General features: G+C 37.7%; 1 protein-coding gene across 1 annotated transcript in view; it reads right to left on the bottom strand.

The window, feature by feature from the left end:
- Positions 1-16,256, bottom strand: part of LOC106471624 (sarcosine dehydrogenase, mitochondrial-like) — a 65,839-nt gene that overhangs the window by 21,355 nt on the left and 28,228 nt on the right. Inside the window, exons 7-9 of the mRNA XM_013932236.2 lie at positions 14,146-14,351; positions 4,285-4,414; positions 3,777-3,954 (exon numbers count right to left, since the gene is read on the bottom strand). Of these exons, the coding sequence (XP_013787690.1) occupies positions 3,777-3,954; positions 4,285-4,414; positions 14,146-14,351 (514 nt within the window). The remainder of the gene's footprint in view (positions 1-3,776; positions 3,955-4,284; positions 4,415-14,145; positions 14,352-16,256) is intronic.

Raw genomic sequence — 16,256 nt, 5'->3', positions numbered from 1 at the left:
AGGAATAAATGGCAAGAGTCCTTCCTCCAATATTTTGATGTATTTAGTGCACTCCACTTAGCTCGATCTTCCACCAACCCAAATAGCTCCCCAAACCATCACGCTGAAACCACCATGCTTCACAATTGGCTGCAATTTGTTGAGCCAAAACTCTTGGTGAGGCATTCTCCAGACCCATATCCTTCCACTGTCTGAAAATTGAGCGAATCTTGATTTGTCTGAAAACAATACGGTCTTCGAAAAGTCCAGAGGCATGGTCATCATATCACTTGCCCACTTCTTTCGTCTGACTATGTTGGCAGGTCTTAATAAGGGTTTCCATCTAGCTGCTCTGCAACAATAACCCAATCTGTGGAGAATCCGTTGAACAGATTTCGGGCTTATCCCACCAACTTTGGCCACTTCTGCAGTCGTTAATCTGGGATCCATTTCAATGCTCCTCTTGACAGCCCTTTTTGTCCTCTACGATGGACCAGGACGACCCAGATGCTGCTCAGTTCTTTTCTTGCCATATTTCCTGAACTGCACGATGATTCTGTTGACTGTTGAAAGCGTGATTCCCAAATTCTGCGAAATTTCCACCATCTGTTTGACCAACTACCCTTCCTCTAACAAAATTTGACAATTTGAGAGAACCTTGAGTTCTATGCATGATGTAGCAGAAGATAACTAGTGTGCGGACCATTTTCATTTATATAGTGCTCTGTGAACACAAATTAGTTAGCATAAATCAGTTAAATGACGAAAAATTAGGTGTCTATTTACTTGTGACCACTCAGTGTATAAGTAAGTAATTCATGTCAAATTTCATTTATATTGAAGAACATTTAGGGGTTATTCAAAGTAGTTGAAATTTTATGATGTAGCTTGAATTATATATATATACCTATTCTGGGTTGTTCTAACATATCACACAATAAACTAGCACATTATGGAACCTTTCAGTGTATTCCACATTATTCAGAAAGATCCCAAACATTCCATATGTAAATAATTCATGCTGTCACTTTTTACTTCAGGAATATTCTGTATGATATGACAGTAGTTTCTAGAATTTCTATGAGGATGTATAAGCATTTAGGCAGACTCTTCTGTATCATTTCAGCTTACACTGTATTGACATATCATTCCAAATATCTTACAAGAAGTAAGACTTCACATTGGCTGCTTGGTTCAGAAGAAACTGTACTAACAGGAAGCAAATTACTTTCAAATAGTCAAGTGCTGCATGTGTTTTTCAACCATCACCAAAACATTAAAGATGACAGTTTGTGAAAGCTCAAATGTTGTGATCAAGGAGGCTGTAACTTTTTGGAACAAGGTTTGTATTTCAATTCATCCAGGACATCATGCTGTTATCAAACTGGAGAAGCTTTTTGAAAAATGGGCAAAATTAAAGAAAAATTCAAAAAGGAAAACTGAAACAGTTAATGAAACAGAGTTCGTCAATAATCTGGATAACCTTTTTGACATCACTCATAGGGATGCTCTGACCCTGATTACAATCTCAAAAGACAAGGATTTTCTTTTTGTTCAAAGGGAAAGATGATGTTGTTGGTGCATGGGCCAGATAGATAAGGTTCTTTTTAAATGATTTAAGGGCTGAGAAAAGAAGTGAGGTAGGTATGAACAGGAAATGGCATGCAGAACAGGAACAGCAGATCTGGAATGATATTGTCAGTTGTTGTAAATAATTCTATAGCAGTGATGATTAAATTTGTGAATACAGTACCAATAACAGTGATGAGAATAGAAGAGCAATTAGAGATTAATCATCTTCAAAACCTAAAGAAAAAAGGGCAAAAAGAAATATTATCACTCCTAGTTTAGCAGCAGTTATGAACAGAAACAAGTTGAGTGATAGAAAGGCAACATTTGTCCTTACTTCCACAGCTCATAGTCTTGGTTATGACGTCTAGGAGCTAACCATCAACCATTTCTCTTGTAATTCACTTTGATAACACTGCTGTGGCACATTTGCTGGAAGAGTGGAGAGTCACTCATTGTGTAAAAGTGGTTTGCTATACAACAGCAAAGAACATTGGTTACAGAAATGGAGTATATATGCTGTTAGAACAAATAATAAACAATAATCTTCTGTAACTGGCATGCCAATATCATATCTTAGAACCTGCTCTGGCATGTTTTCAAAGACTGTTTGTGGCTTTCCCCTGTCCAGATATTGCAATTTTAAATTGATACCAGCAAGACTGGGAATATATGGACCAGTCCAGTTAAGAAACTGCTGCTAACCATGATGAAGTAGCAAAAGCCACAGAAGAAGTTAAGGACAGTCACTGAGTTTACTACAAGACAACTTAAGGTTAGCCAAACTAGAAACTATCAAGAGCTTCTTGAAGTAGCCATAAACTTTCTTGGTGGCATTCCTTCTAGTGGAGTGCTATTCATAGCACCTGGAATACTGAATCATGCACAATGGATAGCCAAGGCATTATGTGCCCTCAAGATATGGATGTTTATGAGACAGTTTAAACTTAATAGCTGTGAGGAAAGAGAACTCTGTAACATTTGACATCTCTGTTGTTTGAGCCTATCTTAAGGTATGGTTCACTGCTTCTGATGCCATTTCTGTTTCTGGTAATGATTTTAACTTCCAACAATGTCTTGTTATGTATAAGTAAGTGAATTCAGTTCTTTCAAAATCTGCCTGTCAAACATTTTATGGATGTCTATGGTATCTTAATGTGGAACTTATTGATTTGGTATTTTTTGATTCAGTTGTATCCACAGAGACAAAATAAGCAAAGGTAAAGGCATTAAATGAGAAGGAATTCATGAATGAACCTAAAAGCACATCCAGCTGAATATTAGGAAGTCTGAGAACACATAAATTGAAGATGTCATCACAAAGAACACAACAGACTTCTTCAGGTGCCTTGGAATTTTATTTGGATGTCTGGATTATAACCCAGGTTATGAGAAAACTACAAGGAGGCACTACAGATAATCCAACACATGTGGTAAATGACAATGCTGAAAAAGATGTATCCCTTATTGAGGAGTATAATGCCATCATAAGAAAGTGAGAATAAGAGAAACAATTCCTCCTTAAACTTGTGCATGATCATAGAAGACACTTTCCTAACAGCAAAAAGGAAACAATAACAATACAAACGTGACTAATCACACTAAAATCATATAATTATATTATTGTATATACAATGAAATAATCTACTTTAAATAAATAATTTATAAGAGATAACAAACATGTTTTATATCATATAGTACATGCGGTACCAAGCCCTTGCAGTCTAGAATTTCAACCTTATTAAGTAACCTCTAAATACAGTTCAAAATGGATGAAGTTTGACATTTGTTTTCTGTATTTTTTTAAAATTGGATCAAAATTAAGGGTTGAGAGCTTTAGAATTTTTAACCTGAAATTTTACCTATAAATAAACATTTACTTGTATTTCTCTCCATGTATGTGGCAATGATTTAATTACCTGTTACCATACGTTTATTTTTCCACATGTGCCATGATCATATAAATAAAATATACTTTAGTAGACATCTCAATCTGCTTGTATGTCAATCAGCACATTCTGTATATAAAAACCATCCAAACTGTGTACCAATTTTTTCATACTGTAGCCAAATCACTTACGTTACACTAACTGTATATAGAGAAAGAGTGGTTCTAAGTAAATATATGCATAAATGATTTCATACCATGCATATGACATTACATCAGAATTGTTTTTTACAAACATAGCATCACTAAGTATGCAAAGGGATGAGCTTCATAATCATACCTGATATCATAGCCATACATGTCAAGTTCAGGCCGACCATGAACAACCCAGCGAGCCAATTCCCGTCCACAACCTCCTCCAGCATTCATTCCCAAGCTGTTGAATCCACAGCCATGAAAAAAACCTCGCACAACAGGATCCTCTCCAAGTAGAGGTTTATGATCAGGTGTGAAAGATTCTGCAAATATATCAGAAAAATCAAATATATATATATATATATATGACATATCTTTAAGTTTTAGTTTAAATATACATGTGTATACACACACACGCACCTTTTTTAATAGTTTGTAACAAAAACATATAATACTATTTCCACCAAGTATTAATATTCTAAACAATAAAAAGTATCTTACTGCTGGTATTATTTATCCACATGATTAAATAAACAACTGCATGAATCTAAAATTTAACTTACTAATTCATGAATGTTAAAAAATTTAAGTAATACAAACAACATTTGACGTACTTAAGACTATTACATTTGACTTATTAGTTTCAAATATACCTGGTCCACAAACAGTCGATTTAATCCCTGTATTCTCTAAAACTGGCACCCTGTGAACAGCATTCTCAATATGAGTCCCAAAGACATCCCAGTCCAACTCAAATAAACTGAAAGCAAAATTCTTGTCCACCTTTATCAAAAATGAAAAAAAATGTTTTAATGTAAAAAATTTGATCTTTGTCTGAAGAAGAAATTTATGCTACTAAGAACACAGAAGTAACAATTTCAAAAATGTTATTGTGTATTTGTTCCACTTGAACCCAACATGCAAATTCTAGCTCTGAACTACTTATTAAAGATACAGGTCTTTCTAGATATTTGTTTGTTTGTGTGTTGTTAAGCACAAAACTACACAACAGGCTATATTTTCCACCATGGATATCAAAACATGATATTTAGCATAAAACTGCTTCAGATTTACCTTTGAGCCACTGAGAAGCCTTGCTAAATCTAGCTTACACATGTTAACCTTTTTCATGTTCTTATATTTACAAATTTTTTTATACCATAGGTATCACTTTTTATGTGCAAAATTTTCAGTTTTTCCTTATTAAGAAACTAAATTTAAAAGTCATATATATATTACCAAAAGAGTAGTAAATACTCCTATTTTTTTGCATGCACTGCTGGATACAGGGGGGTCTAGACCCCCATTTTGGAAGATTTTTGCTAAAAAAATTGCGAGATTTTAAGGAAAAATGGCAAAATTGACCTAGAAAACCCACCTATACCTCTTTTCCAGCCAGAACCCTTCCTTCTTTTCTAAAAATCTGTATTAGTGCTTGCACTGTATTACTTACATGTAAAAATTAAAATGGACTTGCATAAACTGCAATAATCAGCAATTCTTTGGCATGATAGTCCTAAAAGCAGGAAAATAATCTAGTATAAATTCCTACAAAATAAAAAAAGAAAATCTTTATATATATGTATCTGTAATCTGGTTTCAGTGATTAGATTTTGGATTTCGTGTGGTAGTCCTTGAAGTAGGACATTTCACACAATCCAATGTTGCAAGAAAGACATCAGAATGTGGTTTCTTTTCTGATTTTTTATGCCACAGGCATCCCTTTTTTAGAGCAACACACTACATGCATTCTTGTGGGAAGCTGTTTCTTTTCAATGAAGGGTACATTTTTGGCAAAATGGTGTCCTGCAAGATGCTCCTGATTTCCTGATAGAAGAGATGAACGTCCTTATTTTGGCCTTTCTGTCACCTTCTCTTAGGTTTCTCAACATGTTCCAGTTTGTCCCCACTATTTTGATGGAAAATAACATACATTCCTTAATGATTGCTCCAAGTGGTGCCAAAAAATCTTCTTGTAATAATGCTTTTGCTGTTTCTGTATAATTGAATAGAACATCGTGCCCTGATTTGTACAATCCACTACAAGCATAGTATGATTATAATTTATTACAACTTTGGGCTTTTCTATCTCCTTCACTCCACATTGAGTTATTTTGGACAATGTTGCATTGTGGATGGTACTTGCTAAATATATGTGTTTCTTACCTTTCCATTTTAGTACTCTCATCTTTTCTCTCTGCCAAGCACTATGCTCACCTTTAGAAAATTGTGATATTTTCAAAGCAGCTGGAAAGTCAGTCTGGTTACATTTGATAGTTCCATACACATCAGTTTTATGTGGTACAAACAAATTATATAGGTGCAATGATAATAGCTGTCAAATGTTACACAGTAACCTTGGTTGAGTAAAAATTCCATGAAACTCAACACAGAGAAAGTAGAGAGCCCATAGTTACTGTACTTCTCATACAATATAGTACCCTGTGATGATGTTACAATCTCAAATATACAGAAAATTAGACAACAGTTTCTGGTTCACCTCCCAAATTGAGTGTGGGCAGAATGATTTTCAGGATCAAAGCTTTCACTGAAATGGCACTCTTTCATTGTTTGTGTCAGAACCATGTGATTTTTTATCCAATATAATTTTCGTTTCAGTCTTCCAAGCACACTTTGTAAAAATGAAAGTTCAAAAAACACCCACAATTCATCCTTTGTCACAGGCACCCACATGTTTAATTGAGAACGAGGCAACAGGTTGGTTTCTTCAATGATTATCTTCATAATATTGTCATCCAAAAATAATTTAGATGGGCAAGGGGATCAGTTACATCATGCAAAGTTATAATTTTCCTAAATGAAAAGTATTTCCAATAGGTACTTCCCTCTTCTCACAAGATTAGCTTTTCTCGTTATGTGCTGCCCTCTGTATGCAAACTTTTCAGAAACACATGCCACAAGCCTTCATCATTCCTCTGTTGGAATACAAAGTTCTAACATGTTTCTTATGCAAATCGTCATGTGTCACTTCACCAATAGGAGAGCACCACTATCATGTGACACATGTGACTCCCTCTACACACCACTACCGAACTACCACTCCAAAGTTTGGTAGAAGATGTGACCACTGGAAGATTGTGGGGAGGATGGGTGGGAAGTGTGAGAGGAGGGAAGTACCTATAAGAAACAAATTTTCATTAAGAAAAATTATAACTTCTGATAAGGTACTCTCTCTTTCTCATAAGATTAGCTTGAATCCCACATTGAAATGGAGGAGAGACCAGTGCAAGGGAAGCACTTTATCCATTTGGAAAGCCCTGTCTGCTCCCTCACTTACAGCTTACGAGTTTTTATTGCTGTTGGGGATGTGGTCCTCCATGACCCCTCTCATACCCTGGGCTGGGCCCATATGCAGTTTCTTCAATGTGTCCATCAAGATCAAGGGAACCTCGCCCAGGATCCCTTGGATACTTCTATACCCATTCTCTCATCCCTTGTTGACGATCTCTATTGGTGGTTGAAGAAGACCCACACATTAGTGGGGGTCACACTTCCTCCTCTGTGGCCAGATTGACATCTGTTCACAGATGCATCCCTTCAGGGCTGGGGTGCCTAGGTGGATCACTAGGAGGTTTCGAAATGTTGGTCTGTTTGGAGGAGAGTTCTATTCACATCAATGTTCTCAAAATCCTGGCTTTTTGTTGGGCTTTGGATAATTTTCTTTCTGTTGTCAACTGCCAGCTGGTTATTATCTATTCCAACAATTCTACTGTGGTGGCTTATATCAATCACCAAGGCAGCACCAGGCCTAGATCCCTGTTTTTGCATTATGGATCTTCTTTATTGGGCCCACAAACATCGAATTTGTTTGATGGTATGTCGTGTATCAAGTGCTTTCAATCTTGTAGCCAATCAACTTTCCTAATTTGATTGCATTTATCCCATGGAGTGGTCTCTGCATCCTGCCATTTTTTTGGTGATTCTGTCAGCATCTAGATTTGACCCATATCAATGGCTTTGCTATCATCTCCAATCATAAATTACCTTGGTTTTGGTCCCTGGTTCCTCATCCTTGAGCCTTGGCTATTGATGCTTTCAGCCAGGATTTGTCTCATCTTTTTTTTTATTTTTACCCTCCAATCCGTTTACTTCATTGGGTAGTCTCCCTCATTCATGCCACTCTATGCATGGTCCTTCTGATTGCTTTTTACTGGCCACTCAACCTTGGTTCCCTCAGTTGCTCCAACTGCAGGTGGTCCCTCCTCTTCCCTTCCATCCCGATCTGCTCCACCAACCTAAGTCACCGTTGTTCTATCCCACACCATCCATTTTTCATTTTCATGCCTGGCTTTTGTCAGGTCCTTGGCAAGGAGTTCCAGTTTCTCTTACAGAGTAGCTTCACATTTAGCCCTTTAAATTTGCCCTTCTTCTTTGGCCATCTATCAACCCAAGTTGAGCTTTTATCACTCCTGGGCATTGACTAAGGGTTTCTGGGCTTCTCACCTAATGGTTGCCTGTATCTCATTGTTTCTTATGTGACTCTTTGAGAGGAGTTCCTTCGGTCTCCTCGATTTCGGGGTTTTGGGAGGCATTATCCCATACCTTCCATTTTTCCAGTTTTTGCAGGGTTTTTGTTTTTCCTATCCTTTCCATGTTGATCTGTTCCTTCTGGATATGTCGGCCACTGAGACATCCATTGCTTCCAGACTGGGACATTAATGTGGTCCTTCATGCCACATTAATGTACCTCCATTTGAACCTCTGTCTATGTGTTCCCTGTTTCACCTCTCTTTGAAGGCATATTTCCTTCTCCTCCTGGCCTGTGGACATCATAGGTCGGACATTTTCGAGCTCAATGTTGCCAGGACCTTGTACCCTCCTCCTACCTTATACTTTATCCGGATTGTGCTTTCCTTCCTAAGACCTCTGCAGCTCGAGAAGGTCAGTTCTCCTTTTCCCATATCTGCCTATCCTTTATATCTCATCTTTATCTTCTTTCTCATCTGAATAGGTTCCACTGTCCTGTTCATGTGCTCCATTGTTATATTGCTCACATGGCTTCCTTCCAGGGTCCTCATTCCCGCCTTTTTATCCCTTGGCAACCTTCCTTTTCCCGTGATCTTTCCTTGGTTACCCTGAACAATTGGGTTCCACATTTGATCCAGTTGGCCTATTCCTCCTTGTTTCCTTTGCAGCATGATCTCTTTTATGTTTCTTCACCTCAAATCCATCACCTTACCTTCTCCCTTGCCACTCATCTTCATTGGCTATTGGAGGATATTTTATTATCGGGAATGTGGATGACTCTGCACACGTTCATCTCCAACTACCTACACCACTGTTTCTGCTTTCTCGGGGTATTGCCTGCCACCTGTGGCTATTCTACAAACTTCAGCGTGGCTGTGACACAAAGTAAGTCCTTACTAATGCTTTCTTTTCTTTCAGCTTCACTTTGGATCCCACTCTGTGGCAAGCAGTGCCTGACCAGGTTTTCTGTCTGTACTCGGAATGGGCTCCACTTAGATGGCTATAACCATTCACAGACATCTTGTTATCAAATCTGCACTGTAAGCCATGTTGATTCTTATACATTTTCCATGGCTATGTACACTCACTCTTGAAATAGGGTGTTTTACAAAATCACTAGAGTGTAAATTCCTCGTGATAATTGCGTCATAACATGCCTGTCCCGGACCATACCACCCATGAATAGCATGGGTAAAGCAGAAGGAGATTGCTGCCCATCCCTACATGCCTAGGTTGAATAAATTGATGTAGTTTGCTTTTAAAAATAGGGTTTTGTGATCACCCATTGCACTGTCTCGGTTGTGGCAGTCCCTCCAGACTCCACTACACTCTTTTTTCCCCTTTCTTCAAGTGGAGTACAAGAGTCCTTACTACTTATCAGTTTCAAGCCACTGGGGTCAATGACCATGGACACAACTTGCTGAATATGTTCCACAGAGATGGCTATAACCATTCAGTTCAGAGTAGGGCAGTGGTGTTCTGCCAATGTAGAGGGAGTTACAAGACCCTCCAGAAGAGTAACTAATTTCTGGAGTTGAGATGCCCAAATGCAATTCACTCCTCCGATTTGGTGTCCTCCTCCTACCCTCACATAGATGTCAGAACCCAGTTAGTGAGGTTTTGGAGATCAAGTGAACCAATTACATAAGTCCTCACACAGGTTTCGAGTTATCTATCTCCCTTCTCTCAACATTTCTTCTGTGTTGTGGGTCACAGAAGATCTACATGGCCCATATCCACTTCTGTCCTGAATTTTCCCTTGTTGGGTGATGAGGTTGTTACCAATCTGGAATTGTTTTGTGTTGGTTTCATGGTTGCGAGGGTTGGGTGCATGTGATACTTCCCTGGTATTAGCCACCCTGTGAGTTCCTGGAGTCGAATGTTAGGTTCCCTCTTGACTCTGGGACTTGAGGTGAAGACAGTATGATCTTAATCCTACCCTTGCAAGGATTTTGGTACCCAGCAATTGAGGTTTTGGATGTAGTTGACTTACTGAATATGGTCTGTTGGACCCTAGCCACTCTACACCACAAGACACATCCTCAATTGCCCACTTTCCATTGTATAATTGAGCAATTCTAATTTTTTAAGATCACATTGCTAAACTATCCTCTCCCATGCAGATGTGCTCCTTTCATATTCCACCATGTCTGGTCCTCCTGATCATGTTGATGTTCCTGGTGGAGAAAAACCTGGCTCAGATGTGGTGTGGTGCCCCTCATTAGATCATGTGATCTGTTCCTATAATTTCAGATGTATTCAGCGTAGGACAAAGGAAAGACTTCTCCAATTTGACCAATTAGCCCACCGCACAGCTTCAGCCAGAAGCTGACGGTTGTGACAGGCCAATTCCCATTTAGAATGAGCAAGAAGAGTCCAGTCGTCAATATAAACATGGAAGTACAATCCCATGGCATGAATATGTCGAGCAAAGGAGCAGACTACACAACAAAACACATATGGTGATGAGGCTAGGCTGAAAGGTAATGTGCAAAACTGGTATGCAACCCCTAGATGGACACTCCGCCACAGGAATGTGTAGATAAGCATCAGAAACATTTACCTTGGTCATCCAATGACCGGGAGAAAATGTCTACCAAAGAGAAAAGTATGTCTCTATTGTAAAGTGAGGAGTGTGATCATACTGATTGAGATGGGATAAATTGATAACAGGATGCCAGTCCCTGGTCTTTTTGGGAACTACAAACAGGTGGGAGTAAAACCTTGGGAACCTGGTGGAGCTGATTTGATAGCCTTTTGTGCAATGAGGTCCTGAACTGCCCTGACAGATGATGGCACGTCAAGAGATCCTGAGGAGAAGGGAAGGGGAACACTGGATAAGGGAAGAAGGGAGAGAAAGGAGGATAATATATCTCTCCAAGAGCACTCTGTGAACCCAAACATCTGTGAGAAAAGGTCCCCATCAATGAATAGAATTCAAGAGACAAGCCTCCACTGGGCCTGATCCAAAAACGTAGTCACTGGTACTGCTGTTGGCGGATCGTGCCTCATTGGGTAAATCGTCGAACTGTGGGACAGGAAGATGTTGGGTAGGGAAAAGTCGGGACACAGGAACTGGTGCCTCACTCATCCCCAACTGTGCCAAACGAGCTACCAAGTTAGCAAGGGTAGAATGTTGGTGGGCCAAGGCCACCTACAACTTCCAATATCCCACATTGAAAAGATGGGGGGGTGGGGGGCAGTTTAGGCGCATAACATAGGAACCAAGCAGAAAGTGACCATCCAGAATGAACAGATGTGCTCAGAGATGAAAACGAAGCACATTTGTGGGGAACTGCACAACTTCTGGAACAGGTACGCTCTTCACCCAGAAAGTATGAAACAAATCTGTAAAAGGAAATTAGTTGCACAAGTGTAATATGTTCTGAGAAGTGCAAGCTGTAGCAACATATAAAAAGAATTAGTTATGTGCATTCCCAACCTCAACCGGACAGACAAGGTTTCATAACTCGTCCTTGACAGTAGGAGGTTGAGGATAAAAAAAAATTGTAACATCAACAATGTGGCTAGAGTATGTTGACCATGTTATGTACACCCATCAACCTCAGTCATAAGGAAACAGAGTGCCATACATCAAGGAACTGGAGTTATGAAGAGGAAGTGAGCTTTTGGTCAAAACTGGACAAATTCTCAAAGCAACTATAACAGTACAACAAACAGAACTCTGCATCATGGGGTCATGGTGTTGTCTAAACTCCACTGCAAACACAAGACAATAGCCGTAACCAATATTATGAGCAAAATCATAACTGTAAAAGCAGGGAGGAAACATTCTGCATCTGGAATTACGAGGAAGGCATGGAACATTCACTCAACCATAGGAACAGTGTACATATGTCCTGTAGCCAACATTACGAGGCAGACAAAGTCCCCCAAACTCACGTAAAGAAACTCCTGCAACAGGAATTAATAAGAAAAGAGACATGTGAACAGGACATAGTTACCTTGAGCCTGGCATTATAAAAGAGGATCCCACATAGATGAGACTCACTCCAACCAAAATGTGTCCACCTCGGAAAAAGTATCCATGAGTGGATAATCATGAATATGTATGGCAAATAAATTTTGAAACTCAATCAGGAGGAGGCCTTTATGATCTACCACCACAGCAATTGGGAACTGGGAAGTGGTAAGGACTCGTATGTTCTACTTGAAGAAAAAAGGGGGAAAAATGTGGTGGGGAGTCTGGAAAAACGTCACACCAAAAACAGTGCAATAGGTGTCCATAATTTCCTACTTTGAAAAGCAGACCATCCCAGATTTATTCGATCAAAGGGTCAGCAGGGATGGACAGAAATCCCCTTCTGCTTTGCTCTGGAAGTCCATGACTGATGGTCCATCATAAATTGAAGATTATTGATATCTAATATATATATCATTGAGTTAGCCATCAGTGGTCTTGCAAAAACACACCATTTCTACAGTGAGCATTATGTAGCAAACAGTAAATCATGTGGGTGTGAAGCAAAAGTATATCTGACCAGGCAATACCCACTGCAGAGTGGATCCCTATAGCAGTGGCTAAAACTAGAGTTGCTGAAATGAAAGGAAGTGATAAAGACTTACCCCAGACAAAGGTGAATGGATGTATGTTGTAGAATCACCATGGGAGAGAGACAATATCTATCAGAGGAAGATACATCCAGATCATGCAGATAATGAGCAACAAAGATATTGGGAGTAGTTTACATTACAGCCTGGATGATCTCCTCCAACAGATGGCGAAGGTGAGAAGCCAAAGATATGGTGATATGATGAGAAAAAATATTGTGGAGATGGTGAGCTTTCATGGATAAGTCCAAATACACCAGCCTAATGAGTTAATGTAACAGAGGGTTGATTGTGGGAAACAGAAGGGTTCCAGGAAATAAAAGTCAGGAACTTGAACCCAAAAGGAGGCATGCCATATAACACCATAAGGAACAAACCTGACAGAAGAGCCAATCAGGATAAAAAATAGAGTACCAGTGGGAGATGAAAGTTAAGGAAATGGATGTGAAAGCTAAAGAGCTTTCATGGGCTGCATAGGTCTGAGGGAGGATGGATTTTCCAAGATATAGCATGACATAAGAAGAATGGTACAAGAAGTGGGCAACATTAAAGGCAGAAATATCTGATATAACCAATCATCTAGGAAGAGTGCAAAAGACTTATAGACTGTTGGGCAAGAGTTTGTACCCCCTCCCCCTGACAAAACATATAAAGAGCCAAGGTTAGTCCGAACTGTAGGGCCCTAAAGTAGAAAATTCGACTTAGAGCAATAAAGAACTATTGACACAGTGAGCACTGTTAGGATGAACTATGAGTTGTAAATTAGGAGGAGAAAATGAGGTTTCCAGTATCACAAACGTATGAAAAGGAGCCAAAGCCAAGCTCAGCCCTATGAATGGGAAAGAAACAAACAAATCAGCAATGTAACAAAGCAAAATATTTAAGCCCTACACTAATGAAAATTAGTCTTTGCTTTTAATCTGTCTTTACAGAAATTTGTTTATTAGTCAGTTAGTTCAGTCTGATGAACAATGATCTTGTGTTTCAACGAGTAGAGATAAGAAATTAGACAAGTAATATTTGCACTTAGATATAGTTTATTTGTAAAGTTAGACCTTTCAATAAACATTGGCTATACTAACCATGGAACTTCAAGTGGAAGAAATAAAATATTTTTATTAACAAGTGGATTAGATTTTGCATTATTTTTTTAACCAAATAATTCAAAAGTACAACCAAAAACAGAAACATTTAGAACAACATTCAGATATTTAACTTTAAAAAAAGTTTCAAACACTAAATAAATCTAAAAACGTTTCTAAGATTATGTTCTTATGTAGATTTAAATTTTTTGACAATAGACATGTCTACATGTTTTGATGCATATAAAACTTCTTTGCTTTATTTATAAAACTTGATTTCTCTACTCTCTTTCATTTTCTTCTGTATTACCACATTAAATGTGATATTATAATAAAAAGACATCACGCAAAGAAAAAAATCTATTTACTTACATTTTCCCAAAATATAGGGTTGGGTTCATACCCTCCAATAGATAGTGCATCTCCTTGCAGACGAAGGTAAACTGACAAATCATGATCACGAGCATTAGGCATATTCTGAATACCTTCAATTTTATTGGTAACCACATAGGCATGTTTCATAGCTATTAGAGGAACTTTCACTCCAGCCATCTTGCCTATATATGGGCCCCATACACCTAAGAAAAAAAACAACTAGTTATGTCCCAATCTTTCTATTATCAGTAAACTGGCTGGAGGTTAATAGTGTATTATACAGTAGAATTAGCAGTCAGTGACAAATAAAATTATGACCAACTTGCATCAAAATATGGCTAGCTTCTATGACTGGCCATGAATTTGGAACTATCACTGTTTCAGAAACAGTAGCCAAATCACACTGATAATTAAAAATTAAAATTTCATATTAATACTACAGAGTGTAAGTTATCAAATTTTATTTCATGGTATCTGATCTATTTGAATAAGATTGTCAAGGTCTTTGACACAAAACAAACTAAGCATTTTCACTAAAAAGTTAAACAAAATACAAACATAAAATTAAATGCATAATTTTTCAAATAACTTGCTGAAAATGTTTTTTTTTATTCACTGCTTATACTGAATAATTCAAAGGCATCCCTAAATTATATACAAGAAGTAAAACAAAACAGGTTTAGGTGACAACAGTTGTGTAATTTCACCTCATTAGTAGATTTGTGCAAGTTGTTTTCTGATAAGTCAATATGTTCATTGGTGTTAACTTGCTAATTACACACTTGTGTTTTACTACACAACCAGACAGTGAATGAGAATTAACAGTGGATTAGTCAATCATGATCATTATAATGACTTACAAAGTCAATACAGAGATAAGAAGAAAAAATGTAAGTTAAAATTTTACAATAATTGCAGCTTAAAGAGAATTTGGTGACAGCTGTCCATTATTACACTAAATTGTGACTAAACAAAACAAAATCAGCAGCCTGTAGGCTACCCTGTCACCTTACCCAAAAACAAGGAAGACAAATGATTTGCTGGGGCCTCAAGCTTTCTAAAGCCAGTACTGATTCACTGTTGACATTGCAACGAACTCAAGAGATTTAGCTAGCCTGGAATATATTGTATTGCAGGAATTGTTAGAACAATGAAGTCCTTTGAGTGTAGTTTACTCTTCAAACAAGTAAGCAATTAAAATACCTAATGCAATTTTGTTTTGGAATAATTTAACTCAGTTTTTCAGTTTTTTCAATACATCTTGAAGCATAAGTTGAATATTAGTAACAAGATTCATGCAATAAAGATATGCAGATGATTTTCTTTTTTAAACAACGTTGACAAAAATTTTTTTTTTTTTCAAAAGCCATAAGGTAAATGTGTTTAATTTTCTAAATACATAATTGAGAGATTTTTAGGTTTTGTCTTGTTTTTGAATTTTACACAAAGCTACATGAGAGTTATCTGCTCTAGCAATCCCTAATTTAGCAGTAATAGACTAGAGAGAAGGCAGCTAGTCAACACCACCAATCACCAACTCATTCTTTTAAAGCTTAATTGAATTTTTTGTATTTACTAACATAACATAGTACATTCAGTTACTGTCCTGCCAAGTTTAAAGCTTACCCATGGGAAATGTAGTATTTAAAATATAATAAATCACAATTGATCACTCAATGTTCATAAAATACACTAATATGATAATACTCAGTTTGAATAATATTTTTTAATTAACACTTATTAGTTGATAACATTGGTTTTGTGTTATTAACCATTTTTTTTACGATTCTTAACATTAGCATATGTCTTAATATCCATTAAATTTCTTGGAATTATATTGTTACGTCTCCGTTTGTTAATTGATTTTCCGTAACTTCGTTCCGACGAAACTTAAGCGACACAAGTTCTTTACTTAATAAAACTGGTTTATTCTTTCCGAATACAACTTTACCGATACACTCAACTTCAACAATCGCGCTAAACAAACGCTATAACAACGAACGTGCTCAATAATACTTCTGACTGCAGATCAATTACTCACTGTCTACACACATGACCGCGTCACGTTGTCCCCCTTTCATATATACTAGCCTACCCCAATCTAGTAA

The sequence above is a fragment of the Limulus polyphemus genome, unplaced genomic scaffold (assembly GCF_000517525.1).
Source record: "Limulus polyphemus unplaced genomic scaffold, Limulus_polyphemus-2.1.2 Scaffold4741, whole genome shotgun sequence".
In the NCBI taxonomy this organism is placed as follows: domain Eukaryota; kingdom Metazoa; phylum Arthropoda; class Merostomata; order Xiphosura; family Limulidae; genus Limulus; species Limulus polyphemus.
The sequence above is the reverse complement of the archived record's forward strand: the minus strand, read 5'-3'. Positions and strand labels throughout refer to the sequence as shown.